At 40.9% G+C, this 26,883-nt stretch overlaps 3 protein-coding genes and 1 non-coding gene across 7 annotated transcripts in view; 3 read left to right on the forward strand and 1 right to left on the reverse strand.

The window, feature by feature from the left end:
- The first annotated feature begins 50 nt into the window (after nucleotides 1-50).
- On the forward strand, nucleotides 51-3,514 carry LOC107220025 (60S ribosomal protein L4). The gene is made up of 8 exons (XM_015658417.2): nucleotides 51-206; nucleotides 1,064-1,241; nucleotides 1,406-1,651; nucleotides 1,892-2,016; nucleotides 2,150-2,248; nucleotides 2,483-2,754; nucleotides 2,983-3,142; nucleotides 3,260-3,514. The coding sequence occupies exons 1-8, from the start codon at nucleotides 204-206 to the stop codon at nucleotides 3,449-3,451; spliced, it is 1,275 nt and encodes a 424-aa protein (XP_015513903.1). The 5' UTR covers nucleotides 51-203; the 3' UTR covers nucleotides 3,452-3,514.
- Nucleotides 2,340-2,410, forward strand: LOC124295227. Its single transcript, XR_006905147.1, has one exon. It is a non-coding gene; the product is annotated as a small nucleolar RNA SNORD18 (small nucleolar RNA).
- A 678-nt stretch (nucleotides 3,515-4,192) lies between the features above and the next one.
- The window catches only part of LOC107220006 (calmodulin-like protein 4), a 37,912-nt gene continuing 15,221 nt past the window's right edge, over nucleotides 4,193-26,883 (reverse strand). For 2 of the 4 annotated variants that reach the window (XM_046744371.1, XM_046744372.1), the window contains exons 2-3: nucleotides 5,362-5,650; nucleotides 4,193-5,034 (exon numbers count right to left, since the gene is read on the reverse strand). In XM_046744371.1, coding sequence (XP_046600327.1) covers nucleotides 4,729-5,034; nucleotides 5,362-5,568 — 513 coding nt within the window. In that variant the 5' untranslated portion in view covers nucleotides 5,569-5,650 and the 3' untranslated portion in view covers nucleotides 4,193-4,728. Of the gene's footprint in view, nucleotides 5,035-5,361; nucleotides 5,651-20,966; nucleotides 21,329-21,416; nucleotides 21,600-21,680; nucleotides 21,813-21,889; nucleotides 21,921-22,157; nucleotides 22,290-26,883 lie in introns of those variants that run through there. The other 2 variants (XM_046744373.1, XM_015658391.2) reach the window with 2 other exon arrangements.
- LOC107219997 (neuronal acetylcholine receptor subunit alpha-10-like) lies at nucleotides 6,603-21,133 on the forward strand. The gene is made up of 9 exons (XM_015658379.2): nucleotides 6,603-6,726; nucleotides 9,748-9,884; nucleotides 12,875-13,029; nucleotides 13,553-13,736; nucleotides 17,072-17,288; nucleotides 18,254-18,388; nucleotides 18,847-19,013; nucleotides 19,090-19,225; nucleotides 19,975-21,133. Exons 1-9 carry the CDS (start codon nucleotides 6,603-6,605, stop codon nucleotides 20,202-20,204), a joined length of 1,485 nt encoding a protein of 494 aa, XP_015513865.1. The 3' UTR covers nucleotides 20,205-21,133.

Here is a 26,883-nt window from a genome sequence, read left to right on the forward strand (position 1 = left end):
TTTTTATTTCCTCTTTCCGTGCGACTTTACTCTGAATTTGAATAATCGCGGGGTAGTCAACATTGCGAGTCGAACTTTGGCGCATGCCTAGCATGGAGTTCATCAGCTTCCGCCCTCCTTCTTCTTCCTTTAGGACCAGGCGAGGCGTGCGAGCAGCCTGGTTGGTGTTTTGCTAATGAATTGAAAGTTGTAAACTCGTCAAGATGGTAAGAAACTCAAAATCTAAATTATATTTCGCGTACGGTTCCTGCTAGTTGATTACCAGTTTCAATCACATCCTTATTTGCAAGGGAAATCAAAGATATCAGTCGTAATGTAGTGCCGTGTGTGTCGACCACGTGTAGAATCCCTTCGATGTTGCGGCTAATTTCATCGTTACGCATCAAGCGTCGTCCGATTTTAACAGAGTGTGCAGTGCTACCCAAATATTCGTTATTATGTCTCGAATTCGTACTATTAGAGCATCTTCTCTTAGGTTAGAAACTTCCCCCTCGTTCACCGCCGCCGCCATCGCCGCCATGTGCATGTCATTAGATTTCACCGGATAATTCACCCGACATGTCGCATTCTTATAACTCCAATCGCCCACGGCGTCGCGGTTCACTCTCTGAGTTATTAAAATCACCTAACTACGGAAATAGATCGAAATCCGAATACGCAGATTCTCTTATCTCATTATCGGGTTTTCGTACTTCCTATCAAATCCATCAATTTTGCTTACAATGAGTGAAGTCAACCTGCGTCTAACGTCTTCATATATTTCTCAATACTGCAGTACGTTGTTGTTACATTTGAGTGTAAACCCTGTGTCAACTCATCGATGATTATAATGCCGATTTTGTTGAAGAGGTATCGGATAATGTACATAAATTCAATGCTGTTCAATTCATCTTGTTTGCTCACCTAACATGAAATTAACATTTCAGTCACTTAAATATCTCTGAGACTTGGTAGCTGGTGGCTTTGTTACTTTTTGATAATAGTCACTTAGAGGATTATTAACATTTAACATAGAGCTAAAATCATGTGTAATCTGAAACATGTGTTCTTTTCTATATTTCAGTCGTTATCATCAGCGCGTCCCCTTATTACTGTGTATAGTGAGAAAAATGAACCTAGCGGAGAGACGATCTCTCTTCCTTCAGTGTTCAAAGCACCCATCCGTCCCGATGTGGTGAACTTTGTACACCAGCAGATGTCAAAAAACAGTCGTCAGCCGTATTGTGTATCTAAAGAGGCTGGTGAGTTGTTCAACCAATTATACATTTGAAAAAAAATGTCGAGATATCGAAAGATCTTTATTTTGCACATATATTATCCATTGGAAGTGATTGAATTTTTATTATCATTAAACTGCATTCACGTTTCACCAAAAATTCCATATATTATTGTTCTTGTACCACAGGACATCAAACTTCCGCCGAGTCATGGGGTACCGGTCGTGCTGTTGCACGTATCCCACGTGTTCGTGGAGGAGGTACACACCGTTCCGGTCAGGGTGCTTTTGGTAACATGTGTCGTGGAGGTCGCATGTTTGCGCCAACCAAGCCATGGCGCCGCTGGCACCGACGCATTAATGTGAATCAGAAACGTTATGCTCTTGTTTCGTCTATCGCTGCTTCCGGTGTACCAGCCCTCGTACAATCCAAGGGTAGGTTTATTTTTATTGAAAAATTTGGTCAACTGGAACATTGAGCTATTTCATGCTAATATTATTTTTATTCTTTTTTTCTTTACCTATACCTTGTGATGACTTTCTTTTGGTCTGTGTTGCTGATTTGCCACTGATTGGATTCATATTGTACTGATTTTTTAGTTGCAGTATTAAGTACCGATAATTCTAACTGAATTTTTTTATTATACTGATATTTTCATGCGTTATTCTATACAGGTCACATGGTGCAGGAAGTTCCAGAATTCCCATTGGTAGTTTCGGACAAAATCCAGGAGTACAACAAGACCAAGCAAGCCGTGATCTTTTTGCGTCGCATTAAGGCTTGGAATGACATTCAAAAGGTTCGTTTCGGCAGTTCATGCAGACTGTTCTAGTGGTAATAATAACTTGATCGACAAAGAAATTGAGAACGAATGGGTAGCTTACCTTTGAACAACACCAATTTATCTAATATTACGTTTTTCACTAACCTAGGTCTACAAATCCCAACGATTCCGTGCCGGTAAGGGTAAAATGCGTAACCGTCGTCGTATTCAACGCCGTGGACCTTTGATCATCTATGGACAAGATCAGGTGAATATAGTGTTATAGAAAGACGTGTTTCAAAAATTTCACGATACAAACTTAATGCTTGAACTGATATCCCGTATCAAGTTTACATAAAATCCAATGATGATTCAACTTTTGGTCCGTGTTTATGAATGCCACTGATTTCTTTTCAAAAGTCCTGAAGAAATTCAGTTTATAATTATTGACACAAAAACTTCAAACAGATGAGCTAAACAATATCAATTTGATCATTTTCAGGGATTACGTAAGGCTTTCCGCAACATCCCTGGTGTAGACCTGATGAACATCAACAAACTAAACCTGCTGAAGCTGGCACCGGGTGGCCACGTTGGTCGCTTCATCATCTGGACCAAATCCGCTTTCGATCAGTTGGATGCTTTGTACGGTACATGGCGCAAAGAGTCCCAGTTGAAGGATGGTTACAATCTACCATTCCCCAAGATGGCAAACACCGACCTTGCCAGGCTCCTTAAGTCTGACGAGATCCGCAAGGTCCTCAGGGCTCCAAGGTACTTAGAATGCTATTTACAATTCTCTGTAAATACTCATAAAAAAAAAAAAAAAAACGGGGCAACTGAAAACATTTCTGACATAAAAAATGATGATACTATTGGTCCGTGTTGCTGAATGACAGTGATATCAACCTTCCAATACTGAAGTATTTACTGAACGACGGTAGCGCATTGATTATAATTTTCGAACGCTAATCAAGGTGTTCAATTTTCGTAAAATTACAGAAAGAAGGTTGTACGTTCCGTTAAGAAGCTGAACCCCCTGAACAATACGCGCGCTATGTTGCGTCTGAACCCGTACGCTGCTGTATTGAAACGCAGGGCTATTTTAACCGCTAACAAACGTCAACTGGCGAGGGATCTTTTACTGGCCGAGAAACGAGGAGTGAGTCATTAGTTTTTTAGGCACAAAAGCAGTTAATAAAAGTTGGAAAGGAAATTTCATACGTAAAATTTATCTTGTAATTGTTAATAACTGTGATGTTGCCTCTTTCTTCCGCAGATCAAGCTTTCCCCGAAGTCGACTATCGCGAAAACCCAGAAAACTCTGGAGATTCGTAAAAAGCAGATCTTGAAAGCGAAGGCGGCCAAACCGAAGAAGCCGAAAGCGCCAAAGGCAGCCAAACCCGCGGCAAAAGCGGCTGCACCCGCACCCGCTAAAGTAGCGGCTAAGCCAGCCCCAGCTAAGAAGTGAACAGTTTAAAAATTGTTGACTTGTGACCTTTTATTTTCACCGAATAAAGCCGATGGAAAACAACCGAGTGACTTTGTATTTATACTTCACTTATATTGTACAATTGCCATGTCAATGTATTTATCAAAGTAGATACTTCTTTTTTAGAGGTGCACGCAAAAAGATTGTATCTCCTTTAAAAACTTCGACCGATACTTTGAGCGCGTTCGCCTCTGGAGGAATTAGAAAGTTAAAATTTCGGACCAGTTTCGTGCCGTCCACTTCGTGCATTTTTATGTTCAAAATCTCTTCTGTAGCCAAAGCTGCTGCACCTACTTTTAATCCCTCTACTTTGATCTCCGCCTGGCAAAGAAACATTAAATTAACTCAGTTCTAAGAAAATTAAAAGAAGGGAGAGACGTTATTTTTACCGCATAATATTCTCGATCGTCGATTGTGTATATGTCCGGGACTTTGTTGAATTTAAAACTAGTCCTGATACCGTCCATCTTCATTTCGAGGTTTATGTAATCATACTGCTTGAAAAAGTAAGCATTTTCTTGACAATGATGAGGCAACTTATCCATTACAACGTGAATTTTAATTCCTTGTCAAATTCACTCAACGGTTCCAAAAGGAAAAACGCTCAACTACCATGAGTGATGATTTACTATTGAATGAAATCCAACCTCGAACAACAGATTAATTGACTGCTTATAGTGTAGATTGTCAAGCGTTCTTTACTCCTTGAAGTTTGGTACTTTACAATTGAATTGTGAAATTGATAAATAAAGTAGACAATTTTAACCATTTCAACTTTGTTCTATATTTACACCGTGTATAGACGAAAAATAAGATATCTATATTTATAATTGATACGTGAAACTTATTTCGTGGACAATACATACATACATTACATGCTTAGAAATTCAATTAGTGCAAAATAATCATGTATTTATAGATGATTTCTAATGAATTTGTTAGAACGAATTGGCATGATTTCCAGAACGTCCTGCATTGGATATTTTTCAGGTACAAGCTGTGCGCAGACAACCGTTTAGAAGTTAAACGGCGCAATAAGTATTTCTATGCGAATTACGCTATGCAAAGAAGAGGACTCATGTAAATTCAAATTTCAACTAAGTATTGAATTTTACCAGTGTGAAATTTTGACAACGACTTTTCATCCTATCATTCTTCGCAGGGATCACTTTATTTTTATGAATAATGGATCAGGACCCGGGAGGAAACAGACGGCGATGAAGGACTGGAGGAGCACGTAACTTTCACACTCAGTATTATCCGTAGCAGCAATTCTTACTCTTGGACACCGTTTGCAGAGGCGCAGTCAGGGTCAGGAGCCTCTGCTTGTTATCCATGACGGCACGCATCTCGTCACCGTCCACAGATTTAGGTATCAAAAAATTCTCCGAGTGTTTTATTGACATTTTTACAAGATCCCCCAGGGCTGACTTTTCCAGTATATCAGGTAGCTCGTGGGCGAGATCCCCCAGGGACCGCAGTGCCGACACCCTCAGGTTATCGTCTTTCACAGTGATTTTGATAGACGACATGTCTATCTCCGGGGCCAGTAGAAGTTTTGCCTGTTCATGCAATACAAATTCATACCTAATTTGCATCGAAACAATTTTATGGATACGATTTCTTACAGAACGTTAGCGGATTTACTCTATTTCAAACCTTCCAAAGATTAATTTGGGCAGAAAACCTGACCTAAAAGGATTCCCAAACCAACCACGTCCCATGTTTTTGAATTGAATTAAAATTCAAATTTTCTGTCCGAATCGCATGTTTTGCTGGATATTATGTGGACCAACAAAAACCGTTTAAGCCTCTCAGAAAAGATCTTTTTTTCTTTTTTGTTCCCGTTAATAACGAAACGTGATTTCGAGACAATGATTAAAGCGCACCTCGTATAAATTGTCGCTTCCCAAGCCGGCATTGAGTATTTGCATCACATATCCGGGTCCCGGTAGTTTAACGGGTATTTTCACCGAATCCATGTTGGAAGAACAGACATTTTTGGTCGAATTATTGCATCCGAGACAGGACCTGCAGCCGCACCCTAAGCCACAGTCCCCTTCGCAATTTGTGCATTCTGCACCTTTCCCGTACATACTGAGGTGTACCTCCTATTGATACCGCGGCGCCTAAGGCTTCCTCCGTTGTCCGTCTCGAGCTGTCTTGTTCTTTTTTAATCTGCAGACAACAAGAACAAGTACATATAATGTATAAGACCCGCTTTGTTACTTTTCAGCTGATCAGCCGTCCATCTCTCGGTTCGGATTTTTAACCCGCCGATTAAAGTAACTGCGATTTTTCAGGTACCACAAAATTCGGTTTTTCAAATGGTTGAAAATTTATTCCGCGCTAAGCGATCGTAAGAATTTAACATGAAATGTAACGCAACGCGATTACAGCCCTACATATTTTTTATGTAGGGGGGGCCTGATAACGAAAACCCGATTCGAGAGATCATATTTAGAGCAGAATATATTCGATATTTTCACTACGACGAGGGGAGATAAGACGGAAACGAAAATTAGAAACTGACGTTTGTAAATATTTGCCTCGACTTTTGGTCAAAGATAGAAAATTGCAAGGCCCTCCAGAAATTCGCGAACCCCATTTTCTGTTGTTTTTATTGAAAAAATGTTTCAAAAAAAAGTTTAAAAAATCAATATTCGTCCACTGGTTGACAACGTTGGAATATAATAGTCGCCCCCTGACCTCGTGAATATTCATCGAATCCTGCGGGATCGGAGGTGATGTGGTAACAACCTAAAGCGTATAAGCATCCAGGAGCATGGCTCAAGCAAACTTGTTAATTTCGCGTGACCAGGTCCGCAATAACTTTGCAAAATAACCCAACCAGGAACGAGTCGCGAAGTTCAAAAACCTGTCTGACAAACGATTTTGTGCAAATAAAATAAGAAAGTGATCATAGGAGTGAAGTTGAGCGCAACAGCGATGTTTTGCGTCGATTCGCATATGCGACGAGCCCTTTGCTCTCAATTCCCTTTTCTTTCGATTTTTTTTCACGAAACACTTCACAAAGCACTCCCAACGAATTTTCGTCATTCTTTCTGGAAAAGATGAACAAAATTCAAGCAAAACGCCTGCGCGTTCTTGGTCCATGGGATGGTGGGGGATGAGGAAGTTCTCGCTTGAATCTGCTGGCGAAAAGCTGGAGACCCTCACTAGTTCTCATCATCCCATGGAGCCCATCGCTAGGCAAACACGTCTCATCCTCGTAGCGATTTTATTCGCATTCGGTAAGTGAATAGCACATACGTAATTCACGAATTTTATTTGTTCGTACACAACGTGTTACATATTAGCCATCAGTATTGAAATTCGCGACATTATTCACTGTCAACGCTTGAATATAAGGTAAACTTTTAAAATTAAACGAAGCTTCGGTTAGAATTTAAATGAATATAATTTTGAATTAAAATTCCTTTCCGAAATTGAAAGTATAAAATTTTGTTTCTCTTTTTTTTTACTTCGTCATTGGTTTAACGACTTTTCTGTAAAGCATCCTATTCCCGTGACACAGCAATTTACTCGATTCCCTTCGGTCTAATGCAGTACTGGAAACTTTGGAATTTCATCGCAAGGTTCTGTGGCTTAACGCGAATTTCCGCGCACCCAGCGCGAAACAATTATACTCACCCTTCCTCGGAGTTTGTCGTTGCACGCATATAGATAGACGCAATTAGGCACAGAACTTAATTAGCGGTTGAATAAAAGGCGCAGTTTTGATAATTGAGATAAAAAAGACTGTTCGCTTCGAGAAATTATCGATTGAAATCGTAATTTTAAACGAACCGACCAATGATTACTCGTCGATGGTAACTCGTTATTGTTTCGAAAAAAATTTACCAGACTTAAGCAAAGTCAAAGACAATTAAGAAAGGGGAGCAGTAATTGAAACGGCGGAGAATTCAACCGTGGATTCGGTAATATAGCGCGATAAGTCAAATACGAGGGATAAAATTAACGAATATATAATATCAAAGTTTCGAACCTGACATTGCAAGCCAGAGAAGAGAAAGTCTGGCGAAGGTAAATATCGCGGATAATAGAGGATCTCTTAAAACTCCGCTTTACATTATTTTTCCATCTTAATTTTCTCCGACCTTCGTAACCAACGATTGAAATTAAACATTATTACACTTTGATTAATTAAAGTCACTTGCCGATGATTAATTCTTTCCATTAAAAGTATCTCGGCAATTTTAATATGAGAAAACTCTGCACCAACCTTGGACTTAATATTCGCGCTAAATGAGGTACAATATAACAGTGCAGTTCCGACAGGATTTAAAACATTTTCAAACACACCTGCTTATATTATAATTATCTTTATCGTAAATCATTTTCGTTAACTGTTTTCTCTTTGCGCTGATCTTAAACACGCCTCAAACAATGAAATAATACAACAATTTAATAGACGCGGGTAATTCAATAAAGCAGGTAAGAAAATAAAGAGCGATTCAGATATTCCGGACTGCGCATTGTTTTACTTTGTAGTCTAAATTGAGTTGTATAAATTTAACCCGAAGGTGCAAAAAGCCTCGGTAAGATACGAAGCCAATTAATTAATAACCGAGATATCATTCGACTGCCGTGGTTTTCGCGTATATTCTAATTGCAGAGTATAACAGCCTCGATCTTTCTCATCCAAAGTTTATTTCGCTGACTTCCATTCGTTTCAAATTCGCTCCCAATTTCTCTTCTACCTTTCGAGTCAAGGCCATAATTTTGCCGCTGTTTTGTCACCTTGTACAAACTAAAGCAGCCGTCAGGGTCAATCAGCGTTCCGTGGAATTTGCATATGCTTGAAAATTGACGGAGCGAAGTTCGATCGCTGCAGGGTCGAATTTGTGTCTCACGTCCTCTTTCGCTGTTCCACTTAATTTCCCTAACTTTCGGCGAAACCCACTTCCGGTTCATTTCGCACCCTTGATCGACGCACTCTCAAATTTAAGCCTACCCATTTCGACACTAGCATCCTACACTGTCAACCGGATATAATCCTTTCCAATCTCTGTAAGGTGTAATCCCGATTCATCCTCCATTCGACGATTGCAAACTGTCTGCATTAGTCAGCGGCTTAGGACATTAATTTAATCAAATCTTTGACTCCGATCATCGACAGAAAGTTATAGATAAAAAGGACAATTAATTTATCTCGCAATCTCAGCTTCTAATCAAGCAATTATGCATAGAAATGTTTTGCAAATCGTATACAGTTTTATACTCCGCGAACCGTGCAATTTTCGCACCGAGGAAGATCTTCAATTTCGATAAAATTATAGGAACGATCCATCAATCACCCGGGCCTCAATTTTGATCCCTTGTGTACGTGATATTATAAATGTATGCATATATAACCAACGCGACGTCTTCCGGGCGAGTGTTTGCACAAAGTGTCTCTTGGCACCTCGAGACGGATTATACAGGCGACTTTGTTAACCGCTGGGATTATTAATTGATTTCCCAAGCTTTGGCCTACGGCACGCAACACCGTGTGCGGTTACAATTTATTACACGATGGTATGTCGAAGTCTGGGGGAATCGCGAGGGTGTTTGCCTAATAACCGCTAATAACGAACTTTGAAACGCTTCGACGCTTCGCATCGAGTTTCAGGTTTAGTACCGATCGAATGTCGCCGCATATACCTGCGTCATTCAATCGCAGGGCGCGTAAAATAAACTCCCCTATCGGAAAACCTGACAAGGTATACGTATAACATGGCTAATTGCCACTTGATACGGACTTATTTCCCCAAACTTGAAATTCGATGCATCTACGCCGACGACGTTGTGTGAATAGAATAACCCAAATGTTGTTTAATTCGGAATAACGCAAGCTCAGGAGCATGGTGCAACAGGTTCCGACCGTAGAGATCAGAGGATCGTTAGGGGTTGTTTCTCGGACAGACCAATTAGAACATCGCCTGACATTTTCGAGGATTATTTTTTCTACCCCCTTTTCGAACTACCCCGTATAGCGAAATGTAAAGGCAGGGCAAGATGATTCTGCGGTGAGCAGAAGGACACGGAGCTTATCCGAGCGTATAATCATATCGGTGGGCTTTTTTGACCTTCGCGAATCTTCGTCCCTTGCTTCATCGCTAATGGGTCGATCCGTTCCAAGAATGACGCGAGGTCAACCTTTGATCGCCATTCCGTGAACCAATTTCATTCTATCTCGGTATATCAATAAGTCGATGACTATTGTACAGTTTAGTACATCGCAAGCTCTGATTTAACAAATTCTTTTACAGGCTGCTGTGACGAGCATGAATACAGACTGACCAAGTATCTCCTCGAGGGATACGATGCGGCTGTTCGACCAGCCGAAAATTCTTCCGAACCGTTGGCCGTCATCTTTGGTTTATCTCTCCACCACATTATCGACGTCGTGAGTTACTCTGACGCACTATATACGTTACATTTTAATGCATTAGATTTTTGTTTATATTTTTTAATTTTTCATAACGTACGACACACATGAAGTATAATAATTGCTCAGTGAGCAATGAACAATCAAAATCACACCTAGTGGACCGGGGGTAAAATATAAACCAGGCCTCGATGTTTATATAGTCGAAAGTGCACGTAGATATAGTTGCAGGAGTTTCGCCTGAATTCTTAGCAAAACCGATGAAATTTTTCAAGCGTATCCAAAGTGTGCCAGCGATAGCTGTTTTACAATTCAAAACTTCACTCTCAGTTCCCACTGAACTCCTTATGCTGAAACGCGAAAACTACGTGCGACGTGATCTTGCAGGAAGAAAAACACTGAAAAATAAGCAGTAAAAATTGTAAATCTATCAATGAAGAGATCGTTACTGTTTGACCAATTTTCGAGAGCATTTTGGTAACTTGGATCCCTTGTTTCGGTACATAACTAATTCAAAACTGAAAACAATCAAGCCCAATGTAAGTCCGGCGAGTAGTACCATAAAGAGACCTGTAACTTCCTGCAGACTGAGAATCTGCGACGGTGTCTCAGTATCCAAAGATTTCAGCCGTTTTTCCCGGTCCATCAGCTCGTCGCTAATCCATTTCGATGTCAGTCCGGTTTCCGTGATGATTCTCATCGTCGGTACGATGTCGTTGAGGGAAAGCACGCTTCGTTGCAGAGTCACTATACCTATGGGGAAGTTGGTGACCCCTTCCCTTAGCCGATAGTACTTCGTTCCCCATCGACGAACTTCCAATTCGTCTATCAGCACCGCAACCTGCCCGCCGATTCCCTTCAGCTTGGCAACGTTTCGCGGATCGTTCACCAGGTCCGAGTACTGTTTCTGATCCAAGCCTACGAAGGTCTGAACGATCGGCTGGAGCCTGCTTTCCCCTTCGAAGTTGTCACGCTGATAAATCGGACCGGCAATGGGTACACCGAAATCGGCTAGTTCCGCGATGGAGTCGATCATCGAGTGTTGCGGGTTGTTCAGAACACTGGCCAGTGAAGCGATGTAGCTCTGGGTCATGAGGTACCCATAAACGACCCACACGAGCACCTGGAACTTCTCGACGAAACCGCGGGGCGTTTTCCGGAGTGACGCTCCGAGAAAGACGGCGAGTACCATCGACCAGGACAGTGCCTTTCGGTTGACCCTGATCAGCAGCCAGCCCGCGATGAGGCTGAACAGTATCGCTATCCACACCGAGTCACCGAAGGGTCTTAGCAAGCTGGCGAATGGGATGTCGTTCGAGACCGGGACCATCACCACGATGTAGTGGTTCGCGTAGGAGGTGGAGAACCTGACCGACTCGTGGTGCACCAACACCAAACTGCAGGCGCCAACGTCCGCCTCATAGGATTCAAGCTTCGCCAGGATCCTCTGGAAGTAGCTGAGCACCTCACCGTCACGGTCTTCGAGGCTGTTCTCCGTCACCGTCAGGGCGTCGATGACCTCGATCGTGAAGTTATGCCGATCGGCTATCGTCTCGACGATCTTCTCCTCGACCCCGGCCATCTTCACTCGACCGTCGACCTCGTCCAGCCGCGAAAGAAGCTCGCAATTACCGCTCGCCACTCGGATAACACAGTCGTTGTAGTCGAGACTTCGGAAGGACAGGTTACCCACCATCGTGCCGTTCCCCCAGCGTGCCACAACTCTGGGTTGTTCAGGAGTGCACGGCTTAAGGGAAACGTTTCGGTCGCTCTTCATCGCCACAATATGATCTCCGACCGGGAGGAGGATCATCGCGCACTCGATGAACTGCTTCCAAGCGAGGTCGACGACGATCTTCGCTGCGTCCCCGGCCTCCTCTTCGCTCTCTGACGACTCGGAAATCACCACCAACAGATCGACGTCCGCACTAGAGATCGGACTCGCTTTCTCGATCACTTTTGGCGCTTCCATCATCGACGTGAAGATGATTACGTGCTGACACTTTTCGCAGGTTCCGCACTTCTCGTGGACGGCTGTCGCCGCGTTGATCATCACCTGAGCTCTGTGTCTCACTCGCAACAAGTTCGCCATCGCCAAAGGCACGCCATCCACTGGACCCGAAACCATCACGCAGTAGATCTGCCCGTACTCTAACGGCTGTTCGGTGATCGTTTTGTGGACGCTGTGCATCATCCTCTTCAAGAAGACCGACTCGTCCAGCTCGTTTTCGATCAACTCACGAAGAGTGGTGGAAGTGCAGAGGTTTATCAGGATGGCGAGGCTCAGTAGAGATGCAACGAGTCGGTGGTGCGATGTCATCGGCATTCTACCTTCTTCCGGAAAGTGATATCCTTTCTCAAGTCTCGTTCGCTTCACCTCTGACAACGCGAGAAAGCTCGAAGTCTGAAGCCACGGTCAGCGACACAAAGAACGTTTCGGCTGCTTTATGCAAATTTCACCCCTCATCACCCAGCGGCACTCTATTCGATTATTTTCAATCAACGTTTATTACGGTCACGCCATAACTGCGCATACAAACACTGGGAGTAATTTTATACACCGATGTTGGTAAAAAGCCCCTTTTCTGTCTCTAATTTTATTACATAGATTTTCAAAACAGAAAACGTCTCACCGATCGTTACTCGGATCGTTGAAACTTCGGGGTGATATTTAATTGCGAACTTTGCCAATTCTGAGTCACCTGCTTTCATCGTAATATGTGTATAATATCGATGTGCAACGCGGCCTTGCGCGATTTTCACGATATTATTACATTTCGCGTTGTAAACACGTTCGGGTGTAAGACCATTTTATAACTAAAGCTGCAACAAGATTCCTTATCGTAAATTGGATTTATTACACGGCGCGGAAATGAAACCGTGTACCTGCAACACACATTTCTCGAGTACCAAGAAGTGTACTTTATCAAAAGAAAAGCGTTAAATATCTGGTGCAGTCTTGCCGTACTGCGGATCAATAAATAACCGGACAATTTTCTCTGTTTCAGGATGAGAAAAACCAAATATTGACCACCAACTGCTGGGTCACTCAAGCCTGGACGGATCATCACCTGAAATGGAACGCCTCAGAATTTGCCGGGATCAGGGTAATTCGCGTCCCTTTTAACCGAGTATGGCGACCGGACACAATTTTGTACAACAAGTGAGTAAACTCTCTATATATATATATGTATATACCCGCGTTATTTTTTCTCTCATCAATTTCAAGTTCCTAATTACACTTTTGTGCCCGAAGGCCGTTGCACAAGCGATGAACATTCGGTTCTCTCTCCCTTTATAATTTTTCTATAGACCCTTATTATTTCGCGTTTCGGCTAAGCGTTGCGAAATTTTATTTTATTTTTTTAAAGAAGTTAATGCGATAACGCGTAGGCGCTAAAACCGAGTTACTCATTGTCAGCCCCGTTTCGCAATATCTTCATCGTCAACGAAACAAAATGTTTCACGAAAGCTCTCACGGATCTCATCGCGTTTCGTCGATCTTTGTGTATTCATTCAAACCGTGGCTGATGCCGACTCGATTCTATTATACGAGGGTCATTTTATAATTTGCATATCAGGGTTAGCTGCGCGTGCATTGGTAACCAAATACCCTGCAAGCGTGACACCCTATCGGATCATCGTCAAAAAAATGACGAAAATAAATGATAATGAAATCGTTTCAGCGCCGATCCTCAGTACAGTTCGGCAGTTATCAACACGAACGTGATTGTCAGTCACACCGGTGAAGTGATATGGCTAAGTCACGGGATTTTTCGCAGCAGCTGTGACATCGACGTGGAATTTTTCCCCTTCGACGAGCAGCGATGCGCCCTAAAGTGGGCATCCTGGACGTACGACGGTTACCAGGTGAGTGCAGATAACGTCGTTGTTCGCCAACAATTTAGAGTTAAACAACCAGGGAAGGTACGATTAGTTTATAAACCATACTACAAATACCCAATTCTTGCATTCGGCATTGGCAAATTTACCTGTAGCTTCACACTAACAGAAAAAATAAAAATAAAGAGAAGAATAGCGACCATGAAATGCAAATATACCGCAAAATTTGCCTGTGGCAGGTCCGTTTTTACTTTTTTTTTTTTATTTTATACCTCCTCCTCTCTCTTTTATTACTCGACGTTCGATTCACGTGCGGCTGATTTTTGTATTAGATTACGGTTTGCGCTGGAAATTGCTAATTTTATGTACGTATATACACGGTGCAAATACTATTTTCCGGAATTTTCTATCCAATTTGATTATTCCCCTACAATTTACGGTTTGCGTGTGGATGGTGAACAATTTTTTCTTTTCCCGTTTTCGCTACAATGCCTGTCGAGCAAACTTGTCGGGCAAATCTTTTTTCTCTGTGACGGTACAATTACGTAACACCGATTCCAATATCAAGTGATACAAGCTTATCGATTCGGGAATACATTTTCACTTCAATTATTTACTTCAATATTCTTCTCGATCGTTACAGTTGCGGTTCATGCACCGGAATGTTTCAAACTATCATTTTTAGGTAGAACTTTTTACAAAGCAAAAAATACGTCTCGAGCTCTATTCCTCGTGGAAATTCGATTATTATAAATTCGTGGAGATGGAAAATTATCCGAGCGGCTAACAAACGCGATTCGTTTCCAAACGAAGAGTCGCGAAACGTTGGCCAACCTCTGTTTACTCCGTATTTAAGGGCGTAGCTTCACAGACAAACGTTGAAAATATGCATAGATTCGCTCAAGTGAGTAATTTCCATTCCATGGAAATTGATATTTCCAGCCATGGTGAAGAAAACTGATATCGTTCGACGATTTTAATTGGCGAATATATACCTCTAGTCGATTCTCCAAAAAATTGAAAAATAAAAAAAAAACAAGAAAGAATTTCAGCGAAACCTTTCCATTCGTTCTTCCATTACGTTTTTATCAATAAAGTTTGACATTTAGAACGAACCCCCGTGCTCGGAATAACTTGACAAGGTTCGCTGTATCGCGCGGATGATCACGCCGAGATTTTCACCAGACAAAGACCGGATGGATTATATCGTGACGAACAAGGGTGAACGGCACCCCGTATCATCCCGTACATCGCCGCCTGACGTCAGAGAGTTTCGTGGTTAATTTTGAGGATGTTGTTACGCAGCACCCTCTAAAACAAACGGCGCACCGTGATCATTCCGGCCTAAGCGTAAGCACAACTTGTGCGTTACTTCGAGTCAAAGTCATACGCGATTTACCCTCTGAGTCATGGTGGTAATAAGTATTCTTGCCACTTATTTTATGTCCATTTTTATTGATAACATATTTCTTTGCTGTTGTCTGCTATTTCCGATAGTACGTTAATAGGTTTCTAGTACTCGAGGGTAATTGTTGCGATATAATGTAAATTATTATCGATGGAAACAAATTGATTGAAAAAGATCGTGAATATTGAAGGAATAATTCATTCACGAGAAAGTTACTTCACTACCCGTATACATGTTTTATGTAACTTGTAAGTTTTTGGAGTCGCTGATTACGAATCTGCAAACTTTTTTGATCGTATTCGATCGAATCAACAAATTTTTTCCACCATACTGGATCCACTATCTTAAATCTTGAAAATCAGAATTCAGACTCGTGATCGGAAACCCCGAAAACCATACAATACTGTCTTGTTGTAAAAGTTGACTCACACAATAATGTGTGACTCAAACGGTCAAGTCGAAAACTCGAGTCTGGGAAAGCACGATTCGTCGCGTGATGATCACTTCTAATTTTCAGTCTTAAAAAAAAAGATGTCGACTAACCATGAAGTAATGATTTTACAGTTTCGCTGCAATAATAATACAAAGAAATAATTCCCGTGCTGTCAGTTAAAATAATTGAATACTCTTGCAGTATCTATAATCAGATATCACTTGACAAGCTCAAAGGGATGCTAATTTAACAATTGGATCGCTTCGTTATATGCATATACTATCAGAAATATATCGACTGTACGGCCATACTACAGCCGGCGTTAACAATGCATGCAGCAATCAATTATATAGAGTCGGTCGAACGGTGATCGGGTATCAATTATAACCGACTATTGGATTTCGAACATTGTGCATAATTTCATCGGATTCGCGAATTGGCGCACGGCTTACGTACAGACTGCTGTGTCAAAAGCGCGATTGAATGTCTTTAATTCGTCGGCGGGATGATTAAATGTGCGTAAAATTATTCTGGATACTACTACGACACGAGAGATGTTTAAGTAGAATTTTTCAGGGATAAAAATTCCCGCGAAAGGAACCGACGACGAGTTATTAATTGCTAATCGCTACCCGTAAAAGCGAAAAACAGAGTTGATACATGGATGCAGGAAGAGGGAGGCACGCGGGACACGAAAATCCGGTTACAAAAGGTGGCGTGTATGTATATGCGGTCGAAATTGACAAATAAAAAAGAACAAAAAAAAAGAAAAAAATCCTAAAAATATAAAGAATTAAAGAGGGGGGACAAAAGAAGAAATTGGAATGTCATTTAAACTCGAAATGCACTTCGGATGTAGCAAAGGCTCGGGATGATGGAGTTCCCCGTACGGGGAAATCGAAAGGTTTAATCCTGAATGGGAAAAGAATTCAATGCCATCCCAGCCTCCGCCTTCGCGTTCCACCCCCCCCTTAAACCATCCCCGTATCGCTGTATGCCGCGTTTTCTGCGCCTCCAACCTGCTAAGCCCATATGTACATATATCATATATCCCATTTTTCAATGGGACCTGGGTATATAAATACACATACACACGTCTCCTTCTCTATTTCTCTATTTCTCTATTTCTCTCTATATCTCTATAACTAAATACTTATATACTCACGTGTAGATCGAGGCAGCTTGCCGCTTTGGCGAAACCCTCTCTCGACCCGTTTAAACGAGCTGCTAATTGATTCTCAAGGCACCCTAAAGTCAGCTTTCGTCATTGTATATTATACGCTGTTAAAATAAAAAAAAAATATGGTACACATGCCGAGACATATTTTACTGCCCGTAATTATTATTATTTATTTATTTTTTTTTTGAATACTTGTCGCCAATTTCTTCCGAAAAACTTACGAGGACAGCTGAAACTGTAAATCTTCGTTATATTTGAAGCGAATCAATTTATTAAGTGAGAATTCGCGGTGACCTGCATTTGCGGTTAGCTACTTGCTTAACTTCATCCTGGAATTTCAGCTGGAATTGGAAAAGCAGAGCGAACAGGGAGACGTGAGTAATTACCAGGCAAACGGGGAATTCGATCTGGTAGATTTCTCGGCGAGGAAAAACATCCAGTTTTACTCGTGTTGCCCCGAACCTTATCCCGACATAACGTACGAAATTCGACTGCGACGTCGTCCCATGTTCTACGTTTTCAACCTGATTCTACCCTGCATACTCATCAACGGAATCGGTGAGTTAAACGATTAAAAATAAGGGTTGCAATTCGTTCTATTTAGAAGACTCTCTTTTGAAACCACCTGTACCTGTGCCATTTATTCATTCGTTTTTCTTTTACGCTTTACTCGCGTTTAACTCATTTGTAAATCCAACGGTTCAGCGATTATCGATTATCGTTTACTACCGATTAATCAGCCCCTCAAGCCGCACGTAACGAAGTCTCAGCCAGAGTTAAAAATAAGATCAACAGGATTTTTTAAATTTCGTCGGGTTTGCTGCTAGATCGATTTTTCAGCCGACCGTTGAATATTGTATTCACAAAACTTGACAAATTTGTTCGGACGTTTGTTGTTTGTAAACGGGAGTGATGAACTTTGCCAGTTGGGATATTGGAATTATTCAGTTATATGCCTCGTCGATTATATTTATTTTTTCTCATCGCCAAACCGTCGACAAGTTCCGGTTTACGGCTAGGATGTAAATAGAGAAAATTATCGTGGAACTTTCGCAGGCTTCGACTTATTACCGCTGAGTTTATACCTTCTACTACTTTATCCGGTAACGAAGTGGCGACTAAGTTATTAAAGCTCCTATAATATCGACGAGCAGTTACAATTTAATGAAGAAAAGGCGGCCGTGCTTATTGAAATAATCTTACTTAACTTTGAGAGGAAAAAATTTACAAAATGTTTAGATCACCAAATTTCGACCAGAAAAATCCAAAGAGATTAACTTTCCTTTTTTGTGATTCTTGGAGCCAAAAACTCCTTGACTTGGAGTTGATCCAAATTACCCTTTCTTCATTAATTGGACCGTAAGAATCGCAAATAAGGCACGTCTGTATGTACCAGGGAATAATAAATCACTGGAATTCCAGCTCTGATCCATTGTTGAAGTTATCACTTTGCTTTCGCGTATGCACACATTTTATTATCAACCATTTGATTTTCGCCACAAATTAGATTTCAAACTTTTCAGCTCTTCTCGTTTTCTACGTGCCATCGGAGTCTGGCGAAAAAGTCACCCTTGGCATATCGGCCCTTCTCTCTATGACCGTTTTTCTCATGACGATTCGTGAAACTCTGCCGCCGACGGAGAAAACGCCTTTGATAAGTGGGTATAACTAATCGTATTAAAATTTAGTTTTTAAAATAAAATAAACAAAAAAGAAACAAAATTGTTTTCCACATACACATACTTGTGCCACATTCAATTTCGTATAATTGTGATTTAATAAACGGAGCTCAGTGCTTGAAATTCATTTCGCTCGCGGGGGAAATCGAGCTGAAATTAGTTTCACAGCTCGACGAGAATGCGCTCGTTCTAATTTTCGGTAATTAGAGGATGCGGAAGCTATAGTAGAGCATTGTAGACGAAGCTCGGCGTGTCCTTTTGTCCGATCAATTAAATTCTCGGATTTACGATTCTCCCTGCAGATTCGTAAAACGAACGAACAAGCTGAGCTACTCGATTATTTACCTCAGTCATTCTCAACGATCCTATACGTATTCCAGCAATAATTATTGCATATCCATGAATATGTAAAAAATCATAAATCCATAATTTCGCAGGTCTTTATTACGGGGTAAGTATTTGTCTGGTGTCCTTCGCATCCGGCCTGGCGGTGGTCACGTTGAATTTACACCACCGAGGTGTGAGGGGCACAAGAGTTCCGGCGGTGGTGAGGTCCTTGGTCCTCGAGAAATTGGCACGTGTTGTATTTCTCAATTTCCATGAGGTAAAATGTGAAAATTTTACCCCTATTCGTTGGAACAATATGATAAAACGGAGTGCGTGCTTTTTCGATTGTGCAGGACATGCCCGAGCCGACAAGGAAAAAGAAATGCCCTCTTCACTGCAAACCGGATATCAGTCCACCGGCTTCGTCTCAGGTGCAAATGTCGCCTAAATATCTGCCCAGGAGGAACGACAGCGCGAACAGCAGCCCGGGTATGTCGGAATGCAATTTGTGCTTTTTTCTCTTGCTTACTAAGAGCGGGGGGGGGGCACAGCTTGAATGATCTAAAATCATACCTATTTTTGTTTTTTTCTATAAAGAAAATGAAGACACTTAAAGTATTTTGAGTTTCAGGGCTTTATTATTTATAGTTTCAAGAACATTTTACAATTTTTTCATTAAAATTAATAACAAAATGACGGAATGTCGCATAAATTTGTTTTGATTTAAAACAACTTTTCGGGTTCGAGCTCGTAGCCCAAATGTTGAAAAAAAACTTTTGAATATATACGATTATGAATAAAAGATTTCATCTTCGACCGAAAAATTGTTAAAAAAATGTTATAAGACAAATTTTGGGATTGAAATTGAAACTTCTAGCCACGAGCTTGAATCGATAAACAAGTTTTAAATAAAATTGTGTCAAAATTTGAAGATGATCGGTTAATTATTGACCGAGGGATCCGAACCACAGGATTTAAAACGTGCTCGTATGCAATTTATATTCGCCGTGCCGCCATTTTGTTATTAAGTTCAATGAAAAAATTCTAAAATGTTCTTGGAACTATAAATAATAAAGCCTTAAAACTCAACTTGCTCCAAGTGTTTTCATTTTCTTGAAAAAAAATGATTTTAAAAAATAGATAGGATTTTAGACCGTCCAAGCTGAACCTCCCCTCCTCCCCCTCAACTGTTGGAACTTCGTTTTTGACGGTAATCTTCGATTTGTTTGTTTCGTAAGAAGCTGGCATGGAGGCCCAATGGTCCCGGGTTCTGGGTCGGGTTCATGCCACAATTGACAGGAACGAACGTCGACTAACGGAGCAGGAACGCAGGGAGAGAACGGAGCTTGAATGGAAGCAGGTCGCCTTGGTCAGCGATCGAGCTTTGCTCTGCATTTTCTTTCTCACGACGATAATCAGCACGACGGTTATTCTCTGCGGATCGCCGCCGACGGAACCGATCAAATGAAACGTGAGATGTCAATTTTAATATCTATCGTCGAGTGCGGTCTGCAGCTCTTGGGTATGATTTTATACGTTTGAAATCAAGCTTTTTCCCGATAACACTGCGCGCAGCAATCTAAATCAATATGTGCAATAACGAAAATTTTTACGGATTCATTCACGTTGGAAAAGTGTTTTTATTCAGAGAACTTAACGCGTTTAATTCGTTTAAAGGGATTTCATTTAATCCAGAGACTCGGGATTGCCGGGTACAACACTTGAACCGTTTATAAACGCTGTTGGCGTATGGCAATTAAGAAACTAGTTATCCAGATACGCGCAGAAGTTGCAGCTGCACGCTAAACATTTTTAATTAGTGGATTGAACGGGTGTACGTATCCTTGAGTTTTACGTGATCAAGAAATTCTCGTGTGTACTTTGAATAAATATATCACTTCGGTATAACGTTAAGTGGGCTACATGTCGGTGTAATATTAACGAATACTAAATAAGTGTGTAATTTTAATGTTTCTCCAACTGTAAGCGTAATAAGTTGTAATTCGTTCGTGCTAATGTACTTTCAGGAAGTATAAATTAAAGCTCAATATTATATCAATTTCAAGAAAATTTGAAACGTTTTACGAATGTAAAAACAAACTCGAATACACCAACTCGGATAAAATAATAGCAATAATCGGTAACGTTACGTGACGACGTTTGGTGAACAAAGGTGATTCTTTGAGATAATTGTGTGGTCGATGGTAGAAATAAGCGATACATATTAATATTTCGGTATAATAAATATATATTCGTTATTTATTTGCAGTTGACATATATCAACACTGGAATGTATGGTATAAGTAATATAAGGCACCCTAATCACCATGCTATATGTAAATATTAAACATCTATAATCGTACGAATTATCCACATTTACTATAATACTGTTTACGATAAAAATTTGAAAACTATCACTGTGATCATCATTCAACAATGTATCGTGCAATAAAATGTGAAAAAAAAATATTTTCCTCGCAATATTTCAGTTTCAGTAGTAATCAGGTACAGGGGCACAAGCGATCTTGACAAAATCCTCATACCTGACTTGTCCGTTTGGTGATACGTTTGCTTCCCTAAATATTTGCTCAACTGCAAGTAGAAAATAACATGAAACAAAATCAAAGTTTCATTGAATAAATTCTTGGTAATCACGCAACCGAATTTTGTATCCTCTGACCTTCTTTGGCACTGAGTTTTTCACCCCAGTGAAGTAGCATGTGAGCTAACTGTCTGGCAGGAATTGAACCGTTCCTAGAAGTATCGGCAGCTTTGAATGCCTCGATAACTTCTTTGGGAAGATTTTCCTGTCTCGTTTGGTGATGCATCACCTCAAGGAAATCAGCAAAGGACATTTTACCACCTGATAGAAAGTAGGGATGTGATAAAAGTGTTGATGTAAGCGCAGAATTGATTTGTAACCACTTTAAACACCACGCCTCACCTTTGTCTTTGAGATATTTGTTCAGCTCAGCAATTGTCGGACTCAGACCCAACGATCGCATTATAATGGTCAATTCATCGAGTGTTTTGATTTGCCCACTTCGTGCGAAAAGGTAGAAGCATTCCCTGAACTCTGTAATTTGATAGACGATAGGTAGAAGAGTGCTTGGATCTAAAAGTGATGGTGAGTGGTAGTACAAACAGGCTTACCGTCTATATCTTCTTCTCGGAAGTAACGAGCCTGTGGAAAAGAGTTGGTAATTCTGAGTCACTATTCACTTCGTTGACAATCGTTATATTATCATCGATTTTATATGAGGGTGTGTGATAAATTGCTGATTGGAAATTGCGGATGGCTGAGATAACGAAAGCAATTAATGCTGTTTGAAAATTGGGAAACTTGGTAGAAAGGGTTTCATTTAATTGCATTAATAACATAAATTCTATCATAGATCAATAAGCAATTGTAGTTTGTTACCATTTCGGTGATCCCAGTTTTTGCCGTAGTTTTTTACTCCAGACCCGATCCACTGTTTACGTGTCAAACTCCTTATCGAGCCTAACCTAACTGATTGCCCGCCTGCTCAGGGTCTGCTAAAACAAGTGTGAACTGTGCAGCAGTAATTTCACGGCCTCTTAGATAAAAAAAACTGTTGACTAACGGTGCACAAGTTGGATTACGGCGGGAAATTCAAACACTAGGATTGATTTGTTTCTTTAGAAATTAAGCTATAAGTTCATTGACCATAACGATTGCTAGCCTGATGGGACTTACCGTAACCGAAAATAGCCGGAGTTATAAAAAAGGGATGATATTATATTGTGGTACTTATATGTAACTTACGTACTTATAAGCTAAAGAAGCATGACTGATATTTGGCCAGTAGAAAGGGGCCTCATACAGAAAATCAATGTTTCATACTTCAATTAACGTTAACTTTTCAAGGCTTATTTGAATCCAGTCCATTTTTATCGGCGAACTGAAACTTTATTACATGAATACAGACTTTGCATATATTTATTTAAAATTAAAAAATGCATGATAGTTATCAATACGTAAGTCCATGTTTGTAACAAAATTGGCTGAACTTCAGGCAATCATTATTACATGAGTAATAGAAAAACGGATTTCAGAATAATTTGGATATTTGTTCACCTGTACTATTATTTGATTAAATGGTGAAATCAGTTACTGAATTTTGGAAAAGGGATTGTCAGAAGTTTTTGTATTATACAGGGTGTCCCTAAATTGCCTCCCACGGACTAGCCAGCATGATACCTCGTTAAAATCCAACCGAGAATTTCTTTTTCTGAAGCTCGTCCGACGCATAGTTTTTGAATTATAAGCGATAGCACTAGGCCAATCAGAGTGCACCATGTCATTTAGATTTGCCGCCACGGAGATTGCTGTTTTGTTCGCCTGGGTGAATTATCCGGAGAATTACCAATATATTTCCGCTTTATTGTAGACCTCAGACAGCCTCTGTGTTAACTATTAGGAATTTCGAGGTTGAGAATATATATTCCCGACAAAGTCGATACTATTTTACCCGGAATTTGACCCTTTCGGAATTACTTAGCCATTGCTTTTCTTCATTTTTCGGGCCGGAGATTTTTGGTCTCGGATTCGATTTGTATGACGCATTCCTGCCAAATTGGACCCCAAGGAACTCAGAAAACGCAGCGAAAAGAGCGTGGGATCGACAGGAGAAAAGTTACGAAGGAAAAAGCAGCTGCTGAAAATGTCGAAAATACAGGTTCTCGTTTTTTGGCTGTAACTTTCGATGCGTTGATCGCAGCGTATTGGGACTGCGCCCAATCGATTTTTCTCGCAAATCTACGTCGGAATAGTGCCTGAAAGAATTGATTCCAACACCTTTCAAAATCGCAAAAATTTTCGCCAAAAATACAAAGGGGTTAACCTTCCTTTTTTTTTGACCAAAAAATTTTTCGTCTCAGAATTGATTCGTATGACTCTTATTCGACCAATTGGACCCCAAGGAACTCAGAAAACGCAGCGAAAAGAGCGTGGGATCAACAGGAGAAGAATTGTGGAGAAAAATACACCTGCTGAAAAATGTCGAAAATTCAGGTTTTCGTTTTTTGGCTGTAACTTTCGATGCGTTGATCGCAGCGTATTGGGACTGCGCCCCATCGATTTCTTTCGCAAAATTACGTCGGAATAGTGCCTGAAAGAATTGATTCCAGCACTTTTCAAAATCGCGAAAATTTTAGCCAAAAATACAAAGGGGTTAACCTTCCTTTTTTTTTGACCAAAAAATTTTTCGTCTCAGAATTGATTCGTATGACTCTTATTCGACCAATTGGACCCCAAGGAACTCAGAAAACGCAGCGAAAAGAGCGTGGGATCAACAGGAGAAGAATTGTGGAGAAAAATACACCTGCTGAAAAATGTCGAAAATTCAGGTTTTCGTTTTTTGGCTGTAACTTTCGATGCGTTGATCGCAGCGTATTGGGACTGCGCCCCATCGATTTCTTTCGCAAAATTACGTCGGAATAGTGCCTGAAAGAATTGATTCCAGCACTTTTCAAAATCGCGAAAATTTTAGCCAAAAATACAAAGGGGTTAACCTTCCTTTTTTTTTGACCAAAAAATTTTTCGTCTCAGAATTGATTCGTATGACTCTTTTCCGACCAATTGGACCCCAAGGAACTCAGAAAACGCAGCGAAAAGAGCGTGGGATCGACAGGAGAAAAGTTACGAAGGAAAAAGCAGCCGCTGAAAAATGTCGAAAATACAGGTTCTCGTTTTTTGGCTGTAACTTTCGATGCGTTGATCGCAGCGTATTGGGACTGCGCCCAATCGATTTTTCTCGCAAATCTACGTCGGAATAGTGCCTGAAAGAATTGATTCCAACACCTTTCAAAATCGCGAAAATTTTCGCCAAAAATACAAAGGGGTTAACCTTCCTTTTTTTTTGACCAAAAAATTTTTCGTCTCAGAATTGATTCGTATGACTCTTTCCCGACCAATTGGACCCCAAGGAATTCAGAAAACGCAGCCAAAAGAGCGTAGGATCAACAGGAGAAAAATTGTGAAGAAAAATACACCTGCTGAAAAATGTCGAAAATTCAGGTTTTCGTTTTGTGGCTGTAACTTTCGATGCGTTGATCGCAGCGTATTGGGACTGCGCCCAATCGATTTCTTTCGCAAAATTACGTCGGAATAGTGCCTGAAAGAATTGATTCCGGCACTTTTCAAAATCGCGAAAATTTTCGCTAAAAATACAAAGGGGTTAACCTTCCTTTTTTTTTGACCAAAAAATTTTTCGTCTCAGAATTGATTCGTATGACTCTTTTCCGACCAATTCGACCCCAAGGAACTCAGAAAACGCAGCGAAAAGAGCGTGGGATCGACAGGAGAAAAGTTACGAAGGAAAAAGCAGCCGCTGAAAAATGTCGAAAATACAGGTTCTCGTTTTTTGGCTGTAACTTTCGATGCGTTGATCGCAGCGTATTGGGACTGCGCCCAATCGATTTTTCTCGCAAATCTACGTCGGAATAGTGCCTGAAAGAATTGATTCCAACACCTTTCAAAATCGCGAAAATTTTCGCCAAAAATACAAAGGGGTTAACCTTCCTTTTTTTTTGACCGAAAAATTTTTCGTCTCAGAATTGATTCGTATGACTCTTTTCCGACCAATTGGACCCCCAGGAACTCGGAGAACGCAGCGAAAAGAGCGTGGGATCAACAGGAGAAAAGTTACGAAGGAAAAAGCAGCTGCTGAAAATGTCGAAAATACAGGTTCTCGTTTTTTGGCTGTAACTTTCGATGCGTTGATCGCAGCGTATTGGGACTGCGCCCAATCGGTTTTTCTCGCAAATCTACGTCGGAATAGTGCCTGAAAGAATTGGTTCCAACACCTTTCAAAATCGCGAAAATTTTCGCCAAAAATACAAAGGGGTTAACCTTCCTTTTTTTTTGACCAAAAAATTTTTCGTCTCAGAATTGATTCGTATGACTCTTTCCCGACCAATTGGACCCCAAGGAACTCAGAGAACGCAGCGAAAAGAGCGTGGGATCAACAGGAGAGAAGTTACGAAGGAAAAAGCAGCTGCTGAAAAATGTCGAAAATACAGGTTCTCGTTTTTTGGCTGTAACTTTCGATGCGTTGATCGCAGCGTATTGGGACTGCGCCCAATCGGTTTTTCTCGCAAATCTACGTCGGAATAGTGCCTGAAAGAATTGGTTCCAACACCTTTCAAAATCGCGAAAATTTTCGCCAAAAATACGAAGGGGTTAACCTTCCTTTTTTTTTGACCAAAAAATTTTTCGTCTCAGAATTGATTCGTATGACTCTTTTCCGACCAATTGGACCCCCAGGAACTCGGAGAACGCAGCGAAAAGAGCGTGGGATCAACAGGAGAGAAGTTACGAAGGAAAAAGCAGCTGCTGAAAAATGTCGAAAATACAGGTTCTCGTTTTTTGGCTGTAACTTTCGATGCGTTGATCGCAGCGTATTGGGACTGCGCCCAATCGATTTCTTTCGCAAAATTACGTCGGAATAGTGCCTGAAAGAATTGATTCCAGCACTTTTCAAAATCGCGAAAATTTTCGCCAAAAATACAAAGGGGTTAGCCTTCCTTTTTTTTTGACCAAAAAATTTTTCGTCTCAGAATTGATTCGTATGACTCTTTTCCGACCAATTCGACCCCAAGGAACTCAGAAAACGCAGCGAAAAGAGCGTGGGATCAACAGGAGAAGAATTGTGGAGAAAAATACACCTGCTGAAAAATGTCGAAAATTCAGGTTTTCGTTTTTTGGCCGTAACTTTCGATGCGTTGATCGCAGCGTATTGGGACTGCGCCCAATCGGTTTTTCTCGCAAATCTACGTCGGAATAGTGCCTGAAAGAATTGGTTCCAACACCTTTCAAAATCGCGAAAATTTTCGCCAAAAATACAAAGGGGTTAACCTTCCTTTTTTTTTGACCAAAAAATTTTTCGTCTCAGAATTGATTCGTATGACTCTTTTCCGACCAATTGGACCCCCAGGAACTCGGAGAACGCAGCGAAAAGAGCGTGGGATCAACAGGAGAGAAGTTACGAAGGAAAAAGCAGCTGCTGAAAAATGTCGAAAATACAGGTTCTCGTTTTTTGGCTGTAACTTTCGATGCGTTGATCGCAGCGTATTGGGACTGCGCCCAATCGGTTTTTCTCGCAAATCTACGTCGGAATAGTGCC

The sequence above is a fragment of the Neodiprion lecontei genome, chromosome 6 (assembly GCF_021901455.1).
Source record: "Neodiprion lecontei isolate iyNeoLeco1 chromosome 6, iyNeoLeco1.1, whole genome shotgun sequence".
Lineage (NCBI taxonomy): Eukaryota > Metazoa > Arthropoda > Insecta > Hymenoptera > Diprionidae > Neodiprion > Neodiprion lecontei.

Excerpts from the sequence above, each read along its gene's own strand:
- LOC107220025 (XM_015658417.2), top strand. Across the intron at positions 2,017-2,149 it reads CTTGGAATGACATTCAAAAG|GTCTACAAATCCCAACGATT; the intron begins GTTCGTTTCGGC and ends TCACTAACCTAG. Across the intron at positions 3,143-3,259 it reads TACTGGCCGAGAAACGAGGA|ATCAAGCTTTCCCCGAAGTC; the intron begins GTGAGTCATTAG and ends TTTCTTCCGCAG.
- LOC107219997 (XM_015658379.2), top strand. The coding sequence starts at position 6,603 with ATGAGGAAGTTCTCGCTTGAATCTGCTGGCGAAAAGCTGGAGACCCTC. Across the intron at positions 9,885-12,874 it reads TCCACCACATTATCGACGTC|GATGAGAAAAACCAAATATT; the intron begins GTGAGTTACTCT and ends TCTCTGTTTCAG. Across the intron at positions 18,389-18,846 it reads GGAGAAAACGCCTTTGATAA|GTCTTTATTACGGGGTAAGT; the intron begins GTGGGTATAACT and ends ATAATTTCGCAG.